The 16404-nt window shown below is 39.4% G+C and overlaps 1 protein-coding gene across 1 annotated transcript in view; it reads left to right on the top strand.

Moving 5' to 3' along the window:
* Window positions 1-16404, top strand: part of LOC149203901 (choline transporter protein 1-like) — a 335506-nt gene that overhangs the window by 282716 nt on the left and 36386 nt on the right. The window contains exons 5-6 of the mRNA XM_089403603.1: window positions 14343-14419; window positions 14628-14741. Of these exons, the coding sequence (XP_089259729.1) occupies window positions 14343-14419; window positions 14628-14741 (191 nt within the window). The remainder of the gene's footprint in view (window positions 1-14342; window positions 14420-14627; window positions 14742-16404) is intronic.

Genomic DNA, 16404 nt, shown 5'->3' with positions numbered 1-16404 from the left:
AAGAATGATATGCATGCAAGCTAAGATGAAGTAAGAAGGGCCACACAAAAGGATGATCAAAGGAGAATCAAGATAAGGTATGTATGCTTTAAAGTTTAAGTCATGTTATCATTTGTATTTTATTGAGTCATGGGTATAGTTCTATAACATGATCAAGCATGAAAGAATCTCTTTCACCAAGAACATGCTCGAAATCATGTACCACAATGCGATGAAGGTCAACAAAAGAATATGCTCACATAAGGAGCATAAGATTGCTGACTAAGAAGCAAGAAAACATGCTGACAAGTCCAGAAAGCAAGCAATGAAGGAATTCTCTCATAAGAAGCATCAGATGGTTGACCTATCTATTTGAGAAGAAGCAAATGAAGAAAGAGATCAAGCATGTGAAGAACACCATGATCACTGAGAATCACTACTTGATAAAATGCCTTGAAGATATCTCCCGAAAGAAGGCAAGACAACTCTGATAAAGGAAGAAAGGACCCTTGACACCTATGAAGGCCTTGCAGATACAAAAGGTGCAGATAACTGATTCTACTATACAGAGATGTTGTGATGAAGAAGCCATCCAACAAAAGAAAAAGCAATGTTGAAGCAATATCAAGATGAAGTCATGATGGGCTACTTTCTCAAAGCATGTAACCTAGCAAGTACATTGAAGCATCCATGAGAAGAATATTCCGAAGCATGGACAAGATGACAAGAAAACCTGATGAATGACAAGAAATTCACTTTCCACGTAGGAAGCAAGATATGACAATCCAGGAAGGAAAGTGATCGATGGATGGTGCCCTACATAGAAGAAGTTCGAACAAAGACTTCATGATATCAAGAAAGGAAGGAGATCAAGCAATTGGAGGACCCACGAAGAAGAAGTTGCTGATGAAGGAAAGAGTCCCTAGTTAAGAGGGAGCTCTGACAGGTCCCTGATCAAGAGGGAGTTTTGGATCACCCTTGTTTACAAAGGAGTGACAATTGTGTTTTCCATTTCATGGGTCATGCACTAGACCAGGACTAACAGCCGTAAGTCTAGATGAAGGTGATGAATGGAAATGTAGGATACAAGATAGACACAACATTCTTGTCTTCATTTGAAAGAAAGAATGGGAGGATTAGGTAATCATCTGACATCCGGTACTCTTTGAGGATGTGTAGGGCATCCAAGACAAGAGTAGGCAAGAGTACCAATATTCTTTAAGGGCTGGGAACCCAAGATAAGAATAGTCCTAGAAGGTCATAGTCGATGAACACTTGGGTGGGTATGTATCTTGAGAGACAATGATAAAGGTGTCTATAAATCATTGGTCTCGCCAACATTGTAGCTCATGGTCTCTTAAAGAGATGGAGCTATTAGTCGAGGCCTTGCACTATGACAATGCTAATGGATATGATGCTAGAATAGATGGATTGCTAATCTAGTTTCTCTTATGTGAATTATTCAAGATTGAAAATCACCAAACACCTTGTAGTGTTGTATGAATACCACCCTATTTAAGAGGGAGTGTTGAAGGAAATGTAACTAGGTTCGGTCTTCATAAATGTAATTTTGATATTTGTATTTATTCAAGAAAAGTGAAATTATTTTTATAGTATTTGTCAATGAGTTTCTTGCTCATTGAAAATAGGTCAAGCACATATATTAAAGTGCTTCTAGAAAGTCAAAGTCAAAATGTAATTATGGTAAGACCATTTGAAGGCATGTTACATGACGTAAGTCAATGTACGAGGTCATGGGAACACCTCCAAGCAAAGTCAAATCCTTTCCTAGCCACAATGAAATCTCCAAGTAGCAAAATGATAAATAAAAGATGAATTATCAAGTCGGCCTAAAGAGGAGGGACAACCTCTATTTATAGAGGTTGTCCACTCCTCATTTGAGATAACTTCACTCTGAAATTCGCAAGAAAGAAAGAGGACTAAGAAGGACGAAGAAAAGCCAAGGTAAAGGGTTACAAGGGCAGCGAGATAAGAAGGTAAAACATTGAAGGTAAAAAGGTCATTTCCAGAACAACGACAACCACATGTGTGAGGTTAAGCAAGGTCTGCCTGCGGCCATAGTAGCAAAAAAGTAAAGGTTATCATATATCAATGTTTTAGGTGCTAACAAGGTCTACAAGGCCTCCCTCCACAAGCAAAGGAGAAGCCCTCACAAGCAAAGAAGAAGGAAAGGACAATGAGGAAAAAAGAGACTATTTTAGGGTTTCAGTCCACAAGTGCAGCGAGTAAACCTTTGCAGATTTGACAACAGAGGAAGGAAACAACATTCGATGTGTATCTAGGTCTACAGGATATCCAAAGGAAAGCGAAGAAGACTCTTTCTATAACTTGGAGGGAAAGTCGAATAGGTGGATGGAGGGGCCAACATGAGGCAAAGGAGGCCCAAGGAGTTATAAGGAGGGAGAAACTCTCATTTTGGGTTTTGTTCTTACATCTTGCAAACAAAACTACTTGATTGTTCGCTCTATTATTTAGCTGAGTCAACCGACTGTTTAGCCACGAATTTCGCAAGCAGGAGATTCAACCTCTACTTCGGGGGACCATCTATGCCCACCCTAGAGAGATAGTTCCATGAGTTTTTCAAGAGTTCCGAGATTGTGAGACAACACCATCATTCAACGTAGAGCAGGGAGTGCGTATTTCTGGGCAGCTTGAGAATACACAGGAGTTAGAGCCATCAGTGATCATGTGTTTGCTGGGAGAGTTAGAGGGCTGAGAGAGTAGTAATAGACCAACATTCTTGTTGAGTTTTACAGCCAGCATAGCCAACATTCCAACAATTCGAATTGTTGGGCTAGGGCACTGCGCAGAGGCCACCTCCAACAGTTTTCGTGGAGATTGGGAGTAGGAGCTATAGGCCGGAAGCCCATTTGGGGAGTCAGGGATTTGATAACAGGGGTTAGCCTAGCACTTTGGGAACATTTCTGAGAGGATTGACATGCAATTTCCAGCAAGTCGTGTTTTGCAGTTGTAGCTGAAGTTGGGCTCCAAGGGGGTTGAATTTCAAAAGTCTAAACTAGCCAAAATCCTTCGTGGGTTTTTATGGGTTTAGGCCAAGGAGTCTGAGGTTAAAAGCACATAATTTTCTCGCTGTAGAAGTGCACCTTCCAACCATTTGAACTTCAACAAAAAGGCAATTTTCTGGGGCAGCGCAGTGCAGATTGTTGCAGCAGTTGGGCAACCTCTAGCTTAGCCATTTTCCCACCTGGGTTTGGTCATGCTTGTCCGTTGAGACAAGCCTAGGTGCACCATCTTGTTATCCATTGTATTTAGCCTTAAGAAAATTAATAAAATGGCTCAACAGTTCCATATTTGCAGCTTTTTTGTGGATGCTTAATGTGTATTTCTTGTTGCAGTAGTTGGGCAACCTCTAGCTTAGCCATTTTCCCACCTGGGTTTGGTCATGCTTGTCCGTTGAGACAAGCCCAGGTGCACCATCTTGTTATCCATTGTATTTAGCCTTAAGAAAATTAATAAAATGGCTCAACAGTTCCATATTTGCAGCTTTTTTGTGGATGCTTAATGTGTATTTCGTTTTTATAAATTGTTGCATAGATTATTTGCTTGTTATCATTTGTATTCCTATTTAGGATCATTACAGTCACACTACACTAGGGAAAACAGATAACTTCTTAGGTGAAGCATGAGAACAAGGGTACAATCATGAGTAGTCAATCATCCAACTTGGCCTATGATCCATATTAGTATGCCCAACAAGATTAAATGAAAGCACATGATTACATAAATGTTTGGTTTACCTTCCAATAGATGACTCACCTTACTTCAAAAAGCATGCTTGATGAGAGAGAGCACTAATTGGAGCGTAAGTGGAGATCTCTGATGTAAAGCTATTTTTGGGCCATCATAGGGCTACTGGTTGGTTGGTTGACAAATGAGGAGGAAATTTTTCTCCTATGGGTTACCTACTTTGGTGGGTAAATGGTACTTTTGAACTTCTTTAGGAGTACTATTGGGGGCAAGGCTCAAGCACACATATCTTTTCTTCTTGACTTTATTTAAAATTTGCGTTAAAGAATTGGAGGACTACCTTTGAGAGAACACACATACTAAGGATGGTTGCCTTTTACATTGTCTTTATTACCTTACTCATGTACGTAGATGATGTGGTCCTCTTAGCAATCTCTTTCAAGGGTTTACAAAGGGAGCTTATTGCCCTTGCCCTTTTTTGTGACTTAAGAAAATTAGTGGTGAAAACTAGTGGTAACACTTAAGAACATTAATAGTTGTTGTAGGAATTTACAGGGTAAGTTCCTCAGAAAGAATACCAAAAGGACACCGCTCACAACCAGATCACAGATCAATACACCAGTATTTTTGACGTGGTTAAAACCCTCAAAGAGGGAAACAGTCCACGGCCTGTCCCAATGTGGGTACTACAGGCAATTTATTAATCAAAGAATGAAAATTTACATAAGCTTCTCTCATGCACGGATTACCCGAACAATGACCCTCCATGCGCTTTAAATAGAACTCATGGACCAATCGGGTGTCAAGCCACGGATCAAGTGTCGGTAATACCGAGGAGAGAATGAACCGTCGGATCACTACATATCGTGACCGTCGGATTGTAAGTTACAATATGTACAACGGTAAAGAAACACACTTTACCTAACTCTATACCTAACTCTAAACTAGACCAAGTTGTACTTAACTATTTCCTATGTGTCGGAATATCCTAACATCGCCCCTTAAGAACAACTTGGGATAGGATTGAAGGATTTACAAATATGACACAATAGGAGAAGGAAGGAGGCACTAGAGCCTATCCCCCCTTAGTGACAACTTCCTGAACTCCAAACATATATCGAAGTTTAGTGAACTTCGCCTCTGTGAGAGCCTTTGTGAAGATGTCTGCAACCTGATCATCTGTTGAACAATATTGTACTTCAAGAACATGGTCATGAATGAGCTTTCTGATGAAGTGCATGTGTAGTTCAATGTGTTTGCTGCGCTGATGCTGGACTGGATCTTTGCATAGCTGAATGGCACTTTGATTATCGCACCAAAGTGTGGTTGGATGCTGCTGCTCAAAGCCAAACTCTGATAGGATCTGACGAAGCCACAAGGCTTCCTTACTAGCTTCCACGGCACCACGATACTCTGCTTCTGCTGACGAAAGAGAAATGGCAGCCTGTTTCTTACAAGCCCATGTAATAGAACCTGAACCAAGAGTGAAGACATAACCGGCAGTAGACTTTCGATCATCAGGGTCACCAGCCCAATCAGAATCAGTGAAACCGACTAATAGAGGAGCTGCTTTGGCACTGTAATGAATCCCAAACTGTACTGTACCTCGAACATAACGAAGTATTCTTTTAGCTGCTTTCCAATGGCTTTCACGGGGGTTTTGCAGAAAACGAGCAACAAGGCCAACAACAAAGGAAAGGTCAGGACGAGTATGGGTTAAATACAAGAGTTTTCCTACAAGTTGACGGTATAAGGTAGCATCAACTTCAGGAGAAGTACAAGAGACTGAAAGTTTGACTCCAGACTGAAAGGGAGAAGGGGCTGGCTTACAGTCTTCCATGTGAAAATGACGAAGAATATCACAAGCATACTTGGACTGGGAAAGGAAAATACCCTCCTTGGATTGCAAGACTTGAAGACCGAGAAAATAGTGTAAGTGTCCTAAGTCTGTCATTTCAAATTTCTTTTTAAGGTTGGACTTCACATGGTTTATAAGGTTGGGATCACTACCAGTAAGAATAAGATCATCAACATAAAGAACAAGGATGATAAGAGAGTTGCCCACTTTCTTGGTGTAGACAGTATTGTCAGAATAACACCTAGAAAAGCCAGATTCTAAAAGAAAGCTATCCATTTTGGCATACCAAGCCCGAGGAGCTTGCTTGAGACCATAAAGGGATTTCTTAAGTCGACAAACAAGGCTGGAGTCTGTTTGTATGAAGCCAATGGGTTGTTCCATATAGATTTCTTCCTGCAAGTCCCCATGCAAGAAGGCAGATTTAACATCCATCTGATGGACTTCCCATTTTAAAGAGGCAACAAGGGAAAGAACAAGGCGGATAGAGTTCATTTTGGCAACAGGGGAGAAGGTTTCAGTGTAGTCAATGCCTTCAACCTGTGAAAAGCCCTTAGCAACAAGACGAGCTTTATGTTTGTCAACTTTCCCATCTGGTCCATACTTGGTTCTGTAAACCCATTTACATCTAACAAGTTTGCGTCCCTTTGGTAGAGGAACAAGATCCCATGTATCATTTGCCAACAATGAATGATATTCTTCATTCATAGCTGCTTCCCAATGTGGATGGCCTGAAGCTTCTGCAAAAGTGCCAGGATCATGATTTACTGGAGCTTGAGCCAGTAAAGAAGAGGCTCTTTCAAACTGAGAACGAGTACGTCGCTGATCTGTAGGATCACCGGCAAGATCACCTGCTGCATCCCGAGTAGCACGGACCCATCTTGGAAGTTGAGGATCCTGAGAAGGTGGGGGAGGATTATCATCCTCACTTTCATCATCTGAAGAAGAAATGTTTTCAAAAGTAGAAGAGATAGGAAGAGGTGGCACATCCGCCGGACTAGGCTCGCAGGCCGATTTATTTTCATCAAATTTTACATCTCTTCTAATGATAACATTTTTGGACTTAAATGGAATAAGTCTATAACCTTTTACATCTTCAGAATATCCAACAAAAGTACATTTCTCACTCTTAGGTTCTAAAGCTTTATGCTTTTCATCTGGAATATGGGCCCATGCTTCACTTCCAAAAACACGAAAGTGACTTACATCTAGTTTAATGGAACTCCAAGCTTCTTCTGGAGTGATATTCTCTAGAACCTTAGTAGGAGTGCGATTGATTATATAATTTGCACAATTAATTGCTTCGGCCCAAAAACTAAGACTGAGTCCTTTAGATTGCAGCATACAATTAGCCATTTCCTTTAAGGTGCGATTTTTCCTTTCAGCTACACCATTTTGTTGTGGAGTGTATGGAACAGTATGTTGCATTTGAATTCCATTTTCGGTGCAAAAGTTGATGAATGTGTTTTTAACATATTCTCCACCATTATCAGTTCTTAGCTTAAGAATTTGATGTCCAGATTGTTTTTCAACAAAGGCTTTGAAGGCCAAAAATGTGTTAAATACTTCGCTCTTGAGTTTTAAGAAGTATACCCAAGTGCGTCTGGAGAAATCAACAATGAAAGTTAAGAAATACTTGCAGCCAGAGAATGAAGCAACAGGAAGTGGACCACATAAATCACTGTGCACAAGCTGTAAAGGGGCTGAGGCGTGCCAAGAGGCACGTTTGTCAAAACTATCCCGATGATGTTTTCCGAGTACACATCCGGAACAAACACCATTTCTGCAAGATACCATAGGAAGACCTGTCACCATATTTTCTTTACATAGATGCTGAAGGGAGCGATAGTTTAAGTGACCAAATCGCTCATGCCAAAGTTTGCTCACTTCATCATTATGAGCAACAAATACTGAGGGAAGATTTGATGACCCAAAGTTGTGAAACTTATCCAACCTTGTGGAATCATCAGCAAGACCAGTAGCTAGAATCTGTTTAGGATCTCTTAGATCCTCGATTACAACATCATGAGGTGAAAATTCAACAATTTTACCTTCACCTGAATGAGTTATCTGATATACAGATAGAAGGTTGCAGGATAAGGTTGGAACACATAATACATCATTAAACTGACCATTGTCTAGATGAACAGTTCCAGTCCCTACAACATTAAGAGATCTATCATCACCAACATATATATTTTTGGTGTTACAATCATTTAAAGAAGAAAACATGGCTTGGTTTTTGGCCGTGTGATAAGAGGCTCCAGAATCAATCAGCCACTCATGAGAATGAGAAGAAGAAGATACATTTAATGCATAACCAGACTGAGATGATTGACAACGACATGCAAAAAGTGCCATTCCTGAAGATGAAGTTGAATTTGAAGGATGCTCCACATGGATGTTATGTTTCTTCATTGCGGCTTCCAAGGCTTCCATCTTCTTAAAGCATTTAGATTCTAAGTGGCCATCTCGATACAAAAGTTACAATGTCTATCAGTCTTCTTCCATTTGTTTTTATTGGTCCTATCATTTTGCTGAAATGATCTTTCATTTTGAGGCTGAGTTGGTTTAGGACCATTCTTTTGAGGATATGACTTCTTAGGATTCTTTGAATTTGGTTGCTGCTGGGCGGCTAACGCTTTGGTGGAAGAGTTTCCAAGATTAAGAAGACCAAGGTGTAAGAGTTTTTCTTGTTCTCTTATTAAAGAATCACAAAAAGAGTCAAAGGAAGGGGCCTTGTAGTCTTTTCCTTGACAAATGAAAGCTTCCCTTGTAGAATGGAAGGTGGAAACAAATACAGAGTAGGCTGGTCCCAACTTAGTAAGGATGGAATAAATAAGGTTACCATCTTCTTTCTTAACTTTAACACCTTCCAAGAGATATCTAAGGGTCTTGAATTTGGACAAGAAATCTTCAATGCAAGAAAAATTATTAGGATCCAAAGTAAGCAACTCATTTTCAAGTTGATGGGCTCTAATTTCATTTTTAATCCCAAAAACTTTAGCGAGTTTTTCCAATGCTTCATGAGGAGTCTCAAGTTCTGCAATATGGAATCTAAGATCAGGAGAAATAGACATCCCTATCAAACCACGTGCTTGATCTTGTCTATTTTCCCATTTTGCAGCCTTGTCTTCATCTTTTGGTTTCTTCTCTTGGTCTGTGGCTATTCTGAAGAGACCTTTACTTCTAAGTAAATCTTCCATGTAGGCTACCCATTGGAAGTAGTTAGTGCTGTCAAGAATGACTTGGCATGGACTTTCCATTTTTTTAAAAAAACTGAAGCTGAAAGTAAGTGTTCCAATGGATAGATCTCGAAAAATTAGGCTGTTTTAAAAAAAACGGCTCTGAAAAAGGCTTCCGGATGAAGAAGTTATGGCTTTTTGAAAAAAATTTGTTGAAGTTGCCGGCAAAGTGCGCGAATGTGCGGGAATGAAAAAAACGCCCCCACAAAATGGAGACTTGAACCCAAGACCTCTACTCTCTTAAAATATCTTTGAACCAATTGATCTATACAAAAAATTTGAGAGAGAGAGAGAGAGAGAGGGGGGGGGCTCGGTTTGCGTGCTTGCCTTGAGAAAGCTCTTTTTCCCTACAAAACACAAAACACAAAACCCAACACGAATATGCAAAGAAAAACGAACCTTGCGGCTCGAAGTTAGCTTTAGCAAAAAACTAGATATTTTATAAAAAAAAATCTCAAAGTTAGCTTTAGCCGAAAAACTAAATATTTTTCTCAATGTTTCTGATTTTCCGAGATCACACTAAGGTGCAGGGAAAAGAGCATACGCATGAGAAAAATCCTTCCTTTCTGTTTCTGATTTGCCCAGATCGCACAGAGTCGCAGGGCAAAGAGCATACGCAGAAATGAAAGGTATAGATCCGGTTAAAAAAAAGGGTAAATAAACCGAAACCGAAATAAGCAGAGAGAAAATAACAGTAAACTGCAAAAACACTGTATACCTCCCGATCTGAAAAATGACGCAGCTAGGGCTACCGGAAACCTTTTCGCGTGAAACGAAAGGGGTTCCTCACTGGAACAGATGCTCCGAACGCAACAGAGCAGTCCTCTCGGCCCGAAAGCAGTCAGGAACAGCAGATCTAGGAAACGACAGCCGCATGCAGTTCTACCGGCTTCAGATTTGGATCACCAACGGACGCGACCCTCAAATAGCTCTGATACCATGTAGGAATTTACAGGGTAAGTTCCTCAGAAAGAATACCAAAAGGACACCGCTCACAACCAGATCACAGATCAATACACCAGTATTTTTGACGTGGTTAAAACCCTCAAAGAGGGAAACAGTCCACGGCCTATCCCAACGTGGGTACTACAGGCAATTTATTAATCAAAGAATGAAAATTTACATAAGCTTCTCTCATGCACGGATTACCCGAACAATGACCCTCCATGCGCTTTAAATAGAACTCATGGACCAATCGGGTGTCAAGCCACGGATCAAGTGTCGGTAATACCGAGGAGAGAATGAACCGTCGGATCACTACATATCGTGACCGTCGGATTGTAAGTTACAATATGTACAACGGTAAAGAAACACACTTTACCTAACTCTATACCTAACTCTAAACTAGACCAAGTTGTACTTAACTATTTCCTATGTGTTGGAATATCCTAACAGTTGTAACACTTTCTCAAGTTTCCACTTCTTCATAGAACGAGAAGTGGAGATCAATAGAACATATACTTGCTTGGGTGTCTAATTCATAGGTCCTAGATTAAGCTTAAGGCCTAGTTCCCATCCTACTCAGTAAGGGGCATATGTTGCTCTCTTTGCTTGAGTGTGAGTGTTTCCTTGTGCGCTTTTAGGACATGCCCTCAAAGATTCATCTATTTGACATGACTATCAAACTAAGTTGCACGAAACGGGGAAACGGGTACGAGTTTTCGAAACGGGCACGGGTACGAAACGTGACCCCCCCAAATTTTGGAAACAGGGAAACACAATATATATATATATATATATATATATATATATATATACACATATAGATATTAGGACATTTAAGAAATATGTGCAATCATAAAGCATATATGGTACATTCTAATTTATTACATTATGATTAAATTGTCAATTGTCAATGCATAAACTATAGGTCTCTAAATTTACATCACATTAATTCATGAATGATCACATAATGAAAATAGCAATATCCAAAATCAGCCACGAGAAATTTCTAATTTCTTGTCTCATGCTTGATTGGGAGTCTCCTCCTACATAGTCGAACGACCTTAGTGCTCTTGATTAAATACAAGTTCCATCTCTAGTATCCTACGTGCTCTTGATTATTGGGAGTCTCCCCTGCATAGAGGGCTTGGTTCTCTTGATTAAATACAAGTTCCATATCCTAGTACATGACAAAATCCAATGGAAACATTGCAATCACCCCAATCTTAAAAAACAGATAAGTCTGTTGGATTTTGAGTGAGATCTAAAATTCTACTTTCTCCATATGAAATCCAATGAGGGCGAAACCACTCTCAAACATTCTGAGTCATTTCATGGTAATGTTAAAAATTCAAGTAAAAGGATGAAAATGAAAAATAAAGGAGAATGTCACTTTTACTTTAAGAATTTAACATTACCATGAACTGAATATCAACACTAGGGCCATAGGCTTGAACATTAGGCTGCCCCACTCAAAAAAATCCTATTTTTTATAACTTGAGAGGCATCCAAAAGATATTTTAGTTGCCCAATAAAAAATTAGAAGCGAAAAAAAAAATACAAGAAAAAGTCAAGTTAGAAGAGGAAACTTCGTCGTACGGCCTGGAAACGCGTTTCCAGCCGTACTAGCCACGTTTCCTCCTTGAGAAACGAGCTAGTACGGCTGGAAACGCGTTTCCACGCTATACGGTACGAGTTTCCTCGTTTTCGTTTCGTTTCCGGCCGGAAACGGACCCTTCAACGTTTCCTGCAACTTAGCTATCAAACCAATGGTATTATATGGCATTGAGTTTTGGAGACCTAGTTAGCAACTAGTCAATTGGGCATGATTGGAGAGAGTCCAATCCATCATGCACTATTGTATGATCCATTGCAAACATATTTATCCTTAGGTCATTGTCCAAGTTAAATTTAGTGACCATCCCTTATGCCTTGAGAGCCTTCTAAGGCTTATCTTTTTTCTTGACAAGGTACACACTCTAGGGTATTTAGTAGTTGAAAGGAAAAGATATGTTGACTTGGATTTCCATTCTTTGGAAGAGATTGCCTCCTTGGGTGCAAGAGGTGTGGCTTCTCAAAGGCTTTCTTGCTCTTAACCCATTGACAGATATATGGATGGTCTTCCCTTGTTAGGTGATCTATAGATGCCCCTATCCATTTCTCTCTACAAAAAATGAGATTATAAAGGTGGTTAGAGAAGACATTTACTCATATGTAATCAAGTTACTTGGATTCCCCCTCTAAATCCTCTTGGTCCTAAGATGCCCTTCTACTTTGAGCACTATGTACAACTAATGGACAACCTCATTGTCCATCTTGAGTACAATTGGTGCCATTGTTAACACGACTTGGGATCTTGTTCATCCATTTGGGGGCTTGTTCCTAGTAGTGACATGTTGAGACTGACCACAATGTCTTGTGAGAGAATAGGATTTGTTTGTTGTGTCATATGCAAGAGATTGAGAAGAGGAGCACTTAATCTTTAGGTACCCCATATATTATGAGATTCTAGAGAAATATCATGGTCTCTATTGAGATGCAGTATGGTCCATTGCTAACTTATTTTGTTTTCTAGATCACAAGTGTCTGCCTCTATATAGATATGAGCTAATAACTTAGACAAATGTTATAGAACATATCCAAGCCCAATCCCACTAGTATGATCCCTTCTTTTTTGAATTCAATGTTTGAGATTATTGGCATTTATTGCCATCCCAATATCCCAACCATGGATATAGAAGACTTCAGGTTGGTGAAATAGTTCACACCTATGTTGCACGAAACTTCTAGGAACTCGACATTTCAAGCTGTACCCGTACCCAAAACTCCGAAAACTTGCCAAAACTTGACCATCATGTAATCATCTATGAGAGTTAATATAGAGTTGGTTTTCCTTCTAAATTGTCATCTATAGGTCTTATTTCCTTTTTTCTTGCAAGATAATGTGTTATTCACTTATTTATATTTTTTTTTATATATTTATATACATATATGATGTTTCAGCTGACGTTTCGGCCGACGTTTCCATACTTGGGAGGTGACGTTTCTAAATGTACCCATTTTAGAAACTCCGAAACGTTTCAGTGTTTCATGCAACTGAGGTTCACACCTTGACCTATTTTCTCCCTTGGGAAATGTTCCACTTGCATATTTCCATAGAGAAGTAACCACACCAGTTTGTTCGAGTGCACATATGCCTCTCCTTGGTTGAGTAATTAATGGTGCACACCAAATTTTTCTCATTGGCCTTAGATTATAGGAGAGTTCTAGCTGGCTGCCCCTAGGCTTTTCGTGGGATTACCAACCAGGCCTTATTAGTGCAGGGCATTCCCAAGGACATTATCAAGTTTTGCATTGGCTCACTCATAGTTTTGGAAGACAACATGGTTGTTCTTTTTTGGACATTAATAAAATTATCGTATCTTATCTATGTCTACTTCTACTTCAAGTATAATGTAATATCTTTCCTTTTGTTAAGGTTTAACATCTTGGTTAAACATATTCTTTTTCTTTTTGGTGCTTGGGAGTTACCTTGACACTCCCATACTACTATCATGTCTTCTTGTACTTTCTAGTTCCATTGATATATGGTCACTCGTGCATATTAATAAAATTATCCTATCCGATCTTATATTATCTTCACCCTGGTCCATCCTTGACATATCATTCCATTTCTGACTTTCTTCAGACTGGAAGTTTATGAGGGGTTGGTGACCTGCCCATGCATGCTCTCAGAATCTGGCCCTGTTAACAGTATTTATTTCCTAAAGAAATGTTCTTGTCGATCTGATTGTTCTACTCGACCAGAATATGTCAGATACTTGAGCCTGTGGGCATATGAATGAGATTGAATCTTCTTTACCCAAACCTTTACTTTTATCTTACTTCATAAACATTTTTCATCTGAGAGAAACCTCCAGTAAAGTTTGCACACAATGCTTTATTGACAAGTTTTGGCATACTAAGGCTACAGTGACCAGCTCGTTTGGAGTAGTCACTTGCTTTAAATCCAGAAGATGCTGTTTTCTTTCATTGAATGATCCTTGCCATAAGATGTTCTTTAGGAATCTTTCATCTTCCAGCAAAACAGAAATGGGTGCATCGGACTATAGCATTGATTGATAGGGATGGCAGATAGAATAGCATGAATAAGAGTCATTCTTCCAGCAAACATCAAATATCTATCAGCCCACGGTGCCAACCTGATTTTGAGTTTATCTAGAAACCTGGCGCAAATCTTTCCTCCTGTGTCAATTTCTTGCCAGGGAAGAACCCAAGTATCTGATAGGGCGAGTTTCTTCCTTGAAGTCAAGAATGCCAATAATTCTCCTTTTCATGCCAGAGTTGACATTAAGAAAGAAAGCTTTAGATTCTTCCTTGCCAATACTTTGGCCTGAAGCAATTTTGTTTCTCTTACAGTTGAAGCCCCTAAAATAAGTGTCTTTCACGAACTGAGGGTGGGTGACAATCAGATTAGGAGGATATGCCCTAGTTGTTCTGATTGCTTTGTCCCAGCTATGATAATGAAGATTTGTTAAGATTGATAATTCATGCAGAATATTTACCTTTCTTTGAAATGTTTCATGTTTCAGCTGGTTGGATTGGGCATGATGCTGTCTCTACAGTAATTGGGGAAGGTGCAGCAGATAGTTTGATAACAACTGGAAGTGTAAGTTCTAGTGTTTGTTTTGTAGCCTCTTACCTTAAGTTTTATATTTTAGGGTGCTATTTGAAAACTCTTGGAGCACTTTGAGGTATCATTTTGCTTTGAAATATCTGCCTTGAGAATAAGGGAGATTGCCCATTACAGTTCTGGCAAATTAATGATGATACTGCCCCTTTCTAATACCAAAAGTAAACCTTTTTCTTGGGTGCAGGAACGGGATCATTTGAGGGTTGTTGCCATAATCATGACGATCATATTGATCATTGTGGTGCTAGCAACATTTGTTCTTGTTAAACGGGTTGTTATTGCTGTTGCTGTTTTAAAGGTGAGCATGAAGAGCTTTACGGTGCTATTTCTTTCTTACATGGAGAGCATTTCTTGAAGGAAATTTATTGTTTGAGTTCTACATGTTGCTTTATAAGTTCTTACATCCAATGTATCGTATACAAGCATTGAAAAATTAAACATGTCCGTTAAACATATTCTTTGACTAATTAAACATGTTTGAAACATCCTTCAAAACCTACGGGGATGTAACATAATTATCCATACCATGAAGATCAATTTTTTTCCTGCAGATCTATTTCAACCTATTGTATTTCTTTTTGGGAGGCCTTTAAACCATTGACTTGGCATTCGATGGTACACATAGTGTTGCTTCTTATTACATCCTTAGCAGTGTGCTAAACCAACCGTCCAAATGTGCCCTAAGAATTGTAAATTGCCATGATTTATTGCTTGAGGCAATTTTAATGTGGACCATGGAACATTACCTCAAAATTATTCTACTGTCATTGGAATTGAAACAACTGGCCTTTGAAGTTTAAACTTTAAAGGATGATGTAATGGCAATAAGGTTTTTATGCCAGTCAAATTTCATCACCAACTTCCATTTTAATGTTCTTTCTAAAAGGATTTAGTAAGGCATGTTGTTTGGAATGTAATGGATGATAGATATGATAACTAAGCTTCATTGCGCAGGTGTTTCAAAGTAATTTTGAGTTCAGAGTGGTAAATTATTTCCACATATTATCTTGCCATCAAACTAGAAAATAGCTAAGTCACTGCGTTCGGCGAACAAAATCTTTTAGGTTCAAAGTTCGCTGAATTTAAACGGATGCTGAATTTGTTCGTTTTGGTTCACCGAACATCAAGGTGAATCCGAAATCCAACTAGATTGGAACCCTAACCCAAACACAATCATGAATAGAATTACAAAATTTACCTTGCATTCAATTAAATTCGACATTCAGTTCGAGTTGTGATAGTGGTTGATAATAAAAAAAAATAATAATCAAAACCCTAAACTTCACGCTCGTAGCATCACATTGCACTTCACTCTTGACCCCTGTCGCGGCACCACCTTTGTCCAAACTTGAGTCTTGACTCTCAACTCTCGTTGCTCGACTCCTGTGTGACCAATGACGATTCTGCACAAGTGATAGGCTGATAGCTATATCTCCAGACTCCCATTGCCCAAAGCTCTAAGTCTAACTATTAACGCTCGTCGCTTAAGCCTTGGCCCACACAGACAACCGCACAGTGAAAGTCGACAGGTCGACGACTTATCAAGTTACCAAACAGTGCTTGGCTTCTAAATTCCAACCGACCCCTTGACCAGTGACTGCTCACAGTTTTTTCAATTCTGAATGCATGTATTCGTCTCCACTTTATATTTATGGGTTCAGAATTGATTGGATTGTTCAATTTTGAATTTGATTGCATAACCTTATGTTGTCGCACAAAATGTCCAGGAACCACGACAATGGCTCAAATCGGGGGTTGTCACCCTGATCTCCATCTCTCTGTTTAAGCTGTCTCCCTACAACAGGCTAAGGGGGGTAGACCCTATGGAAATGGAAAGGAGAACTAGTTGGGAACCAACTAGTTCGGGAGACACAATGAAGCGACCGAGTACTTGATTAAGATTTAGCAAGACTTATAGGATTTGATTAGATTTAAACGATTGATACTAGTGCCTTATGGAG

The sequence above is a fragment of the Pinus tabuliformis genome, chromosome 2_1 (assembly GCF_031772625.1).
Source record: "Pinus tabuliformis cultivar Carrire ecotype Pingquan chromosome 2_1, CPIR1, whole genome shotgun sequence".
Taxonomy (NCBI): domain Eukaryota; kingdom Viridiplantae; phylum Streptophyta; class Pinopsida; order Pinales; family Pinaceae; genus Pinus; species Pinus tabuliformis.
The sequence above is the reverse complement of the archived record's forward strand: the minus strand, read 5'-3'. Positions and strand labels throughout refer to the sequence as shown.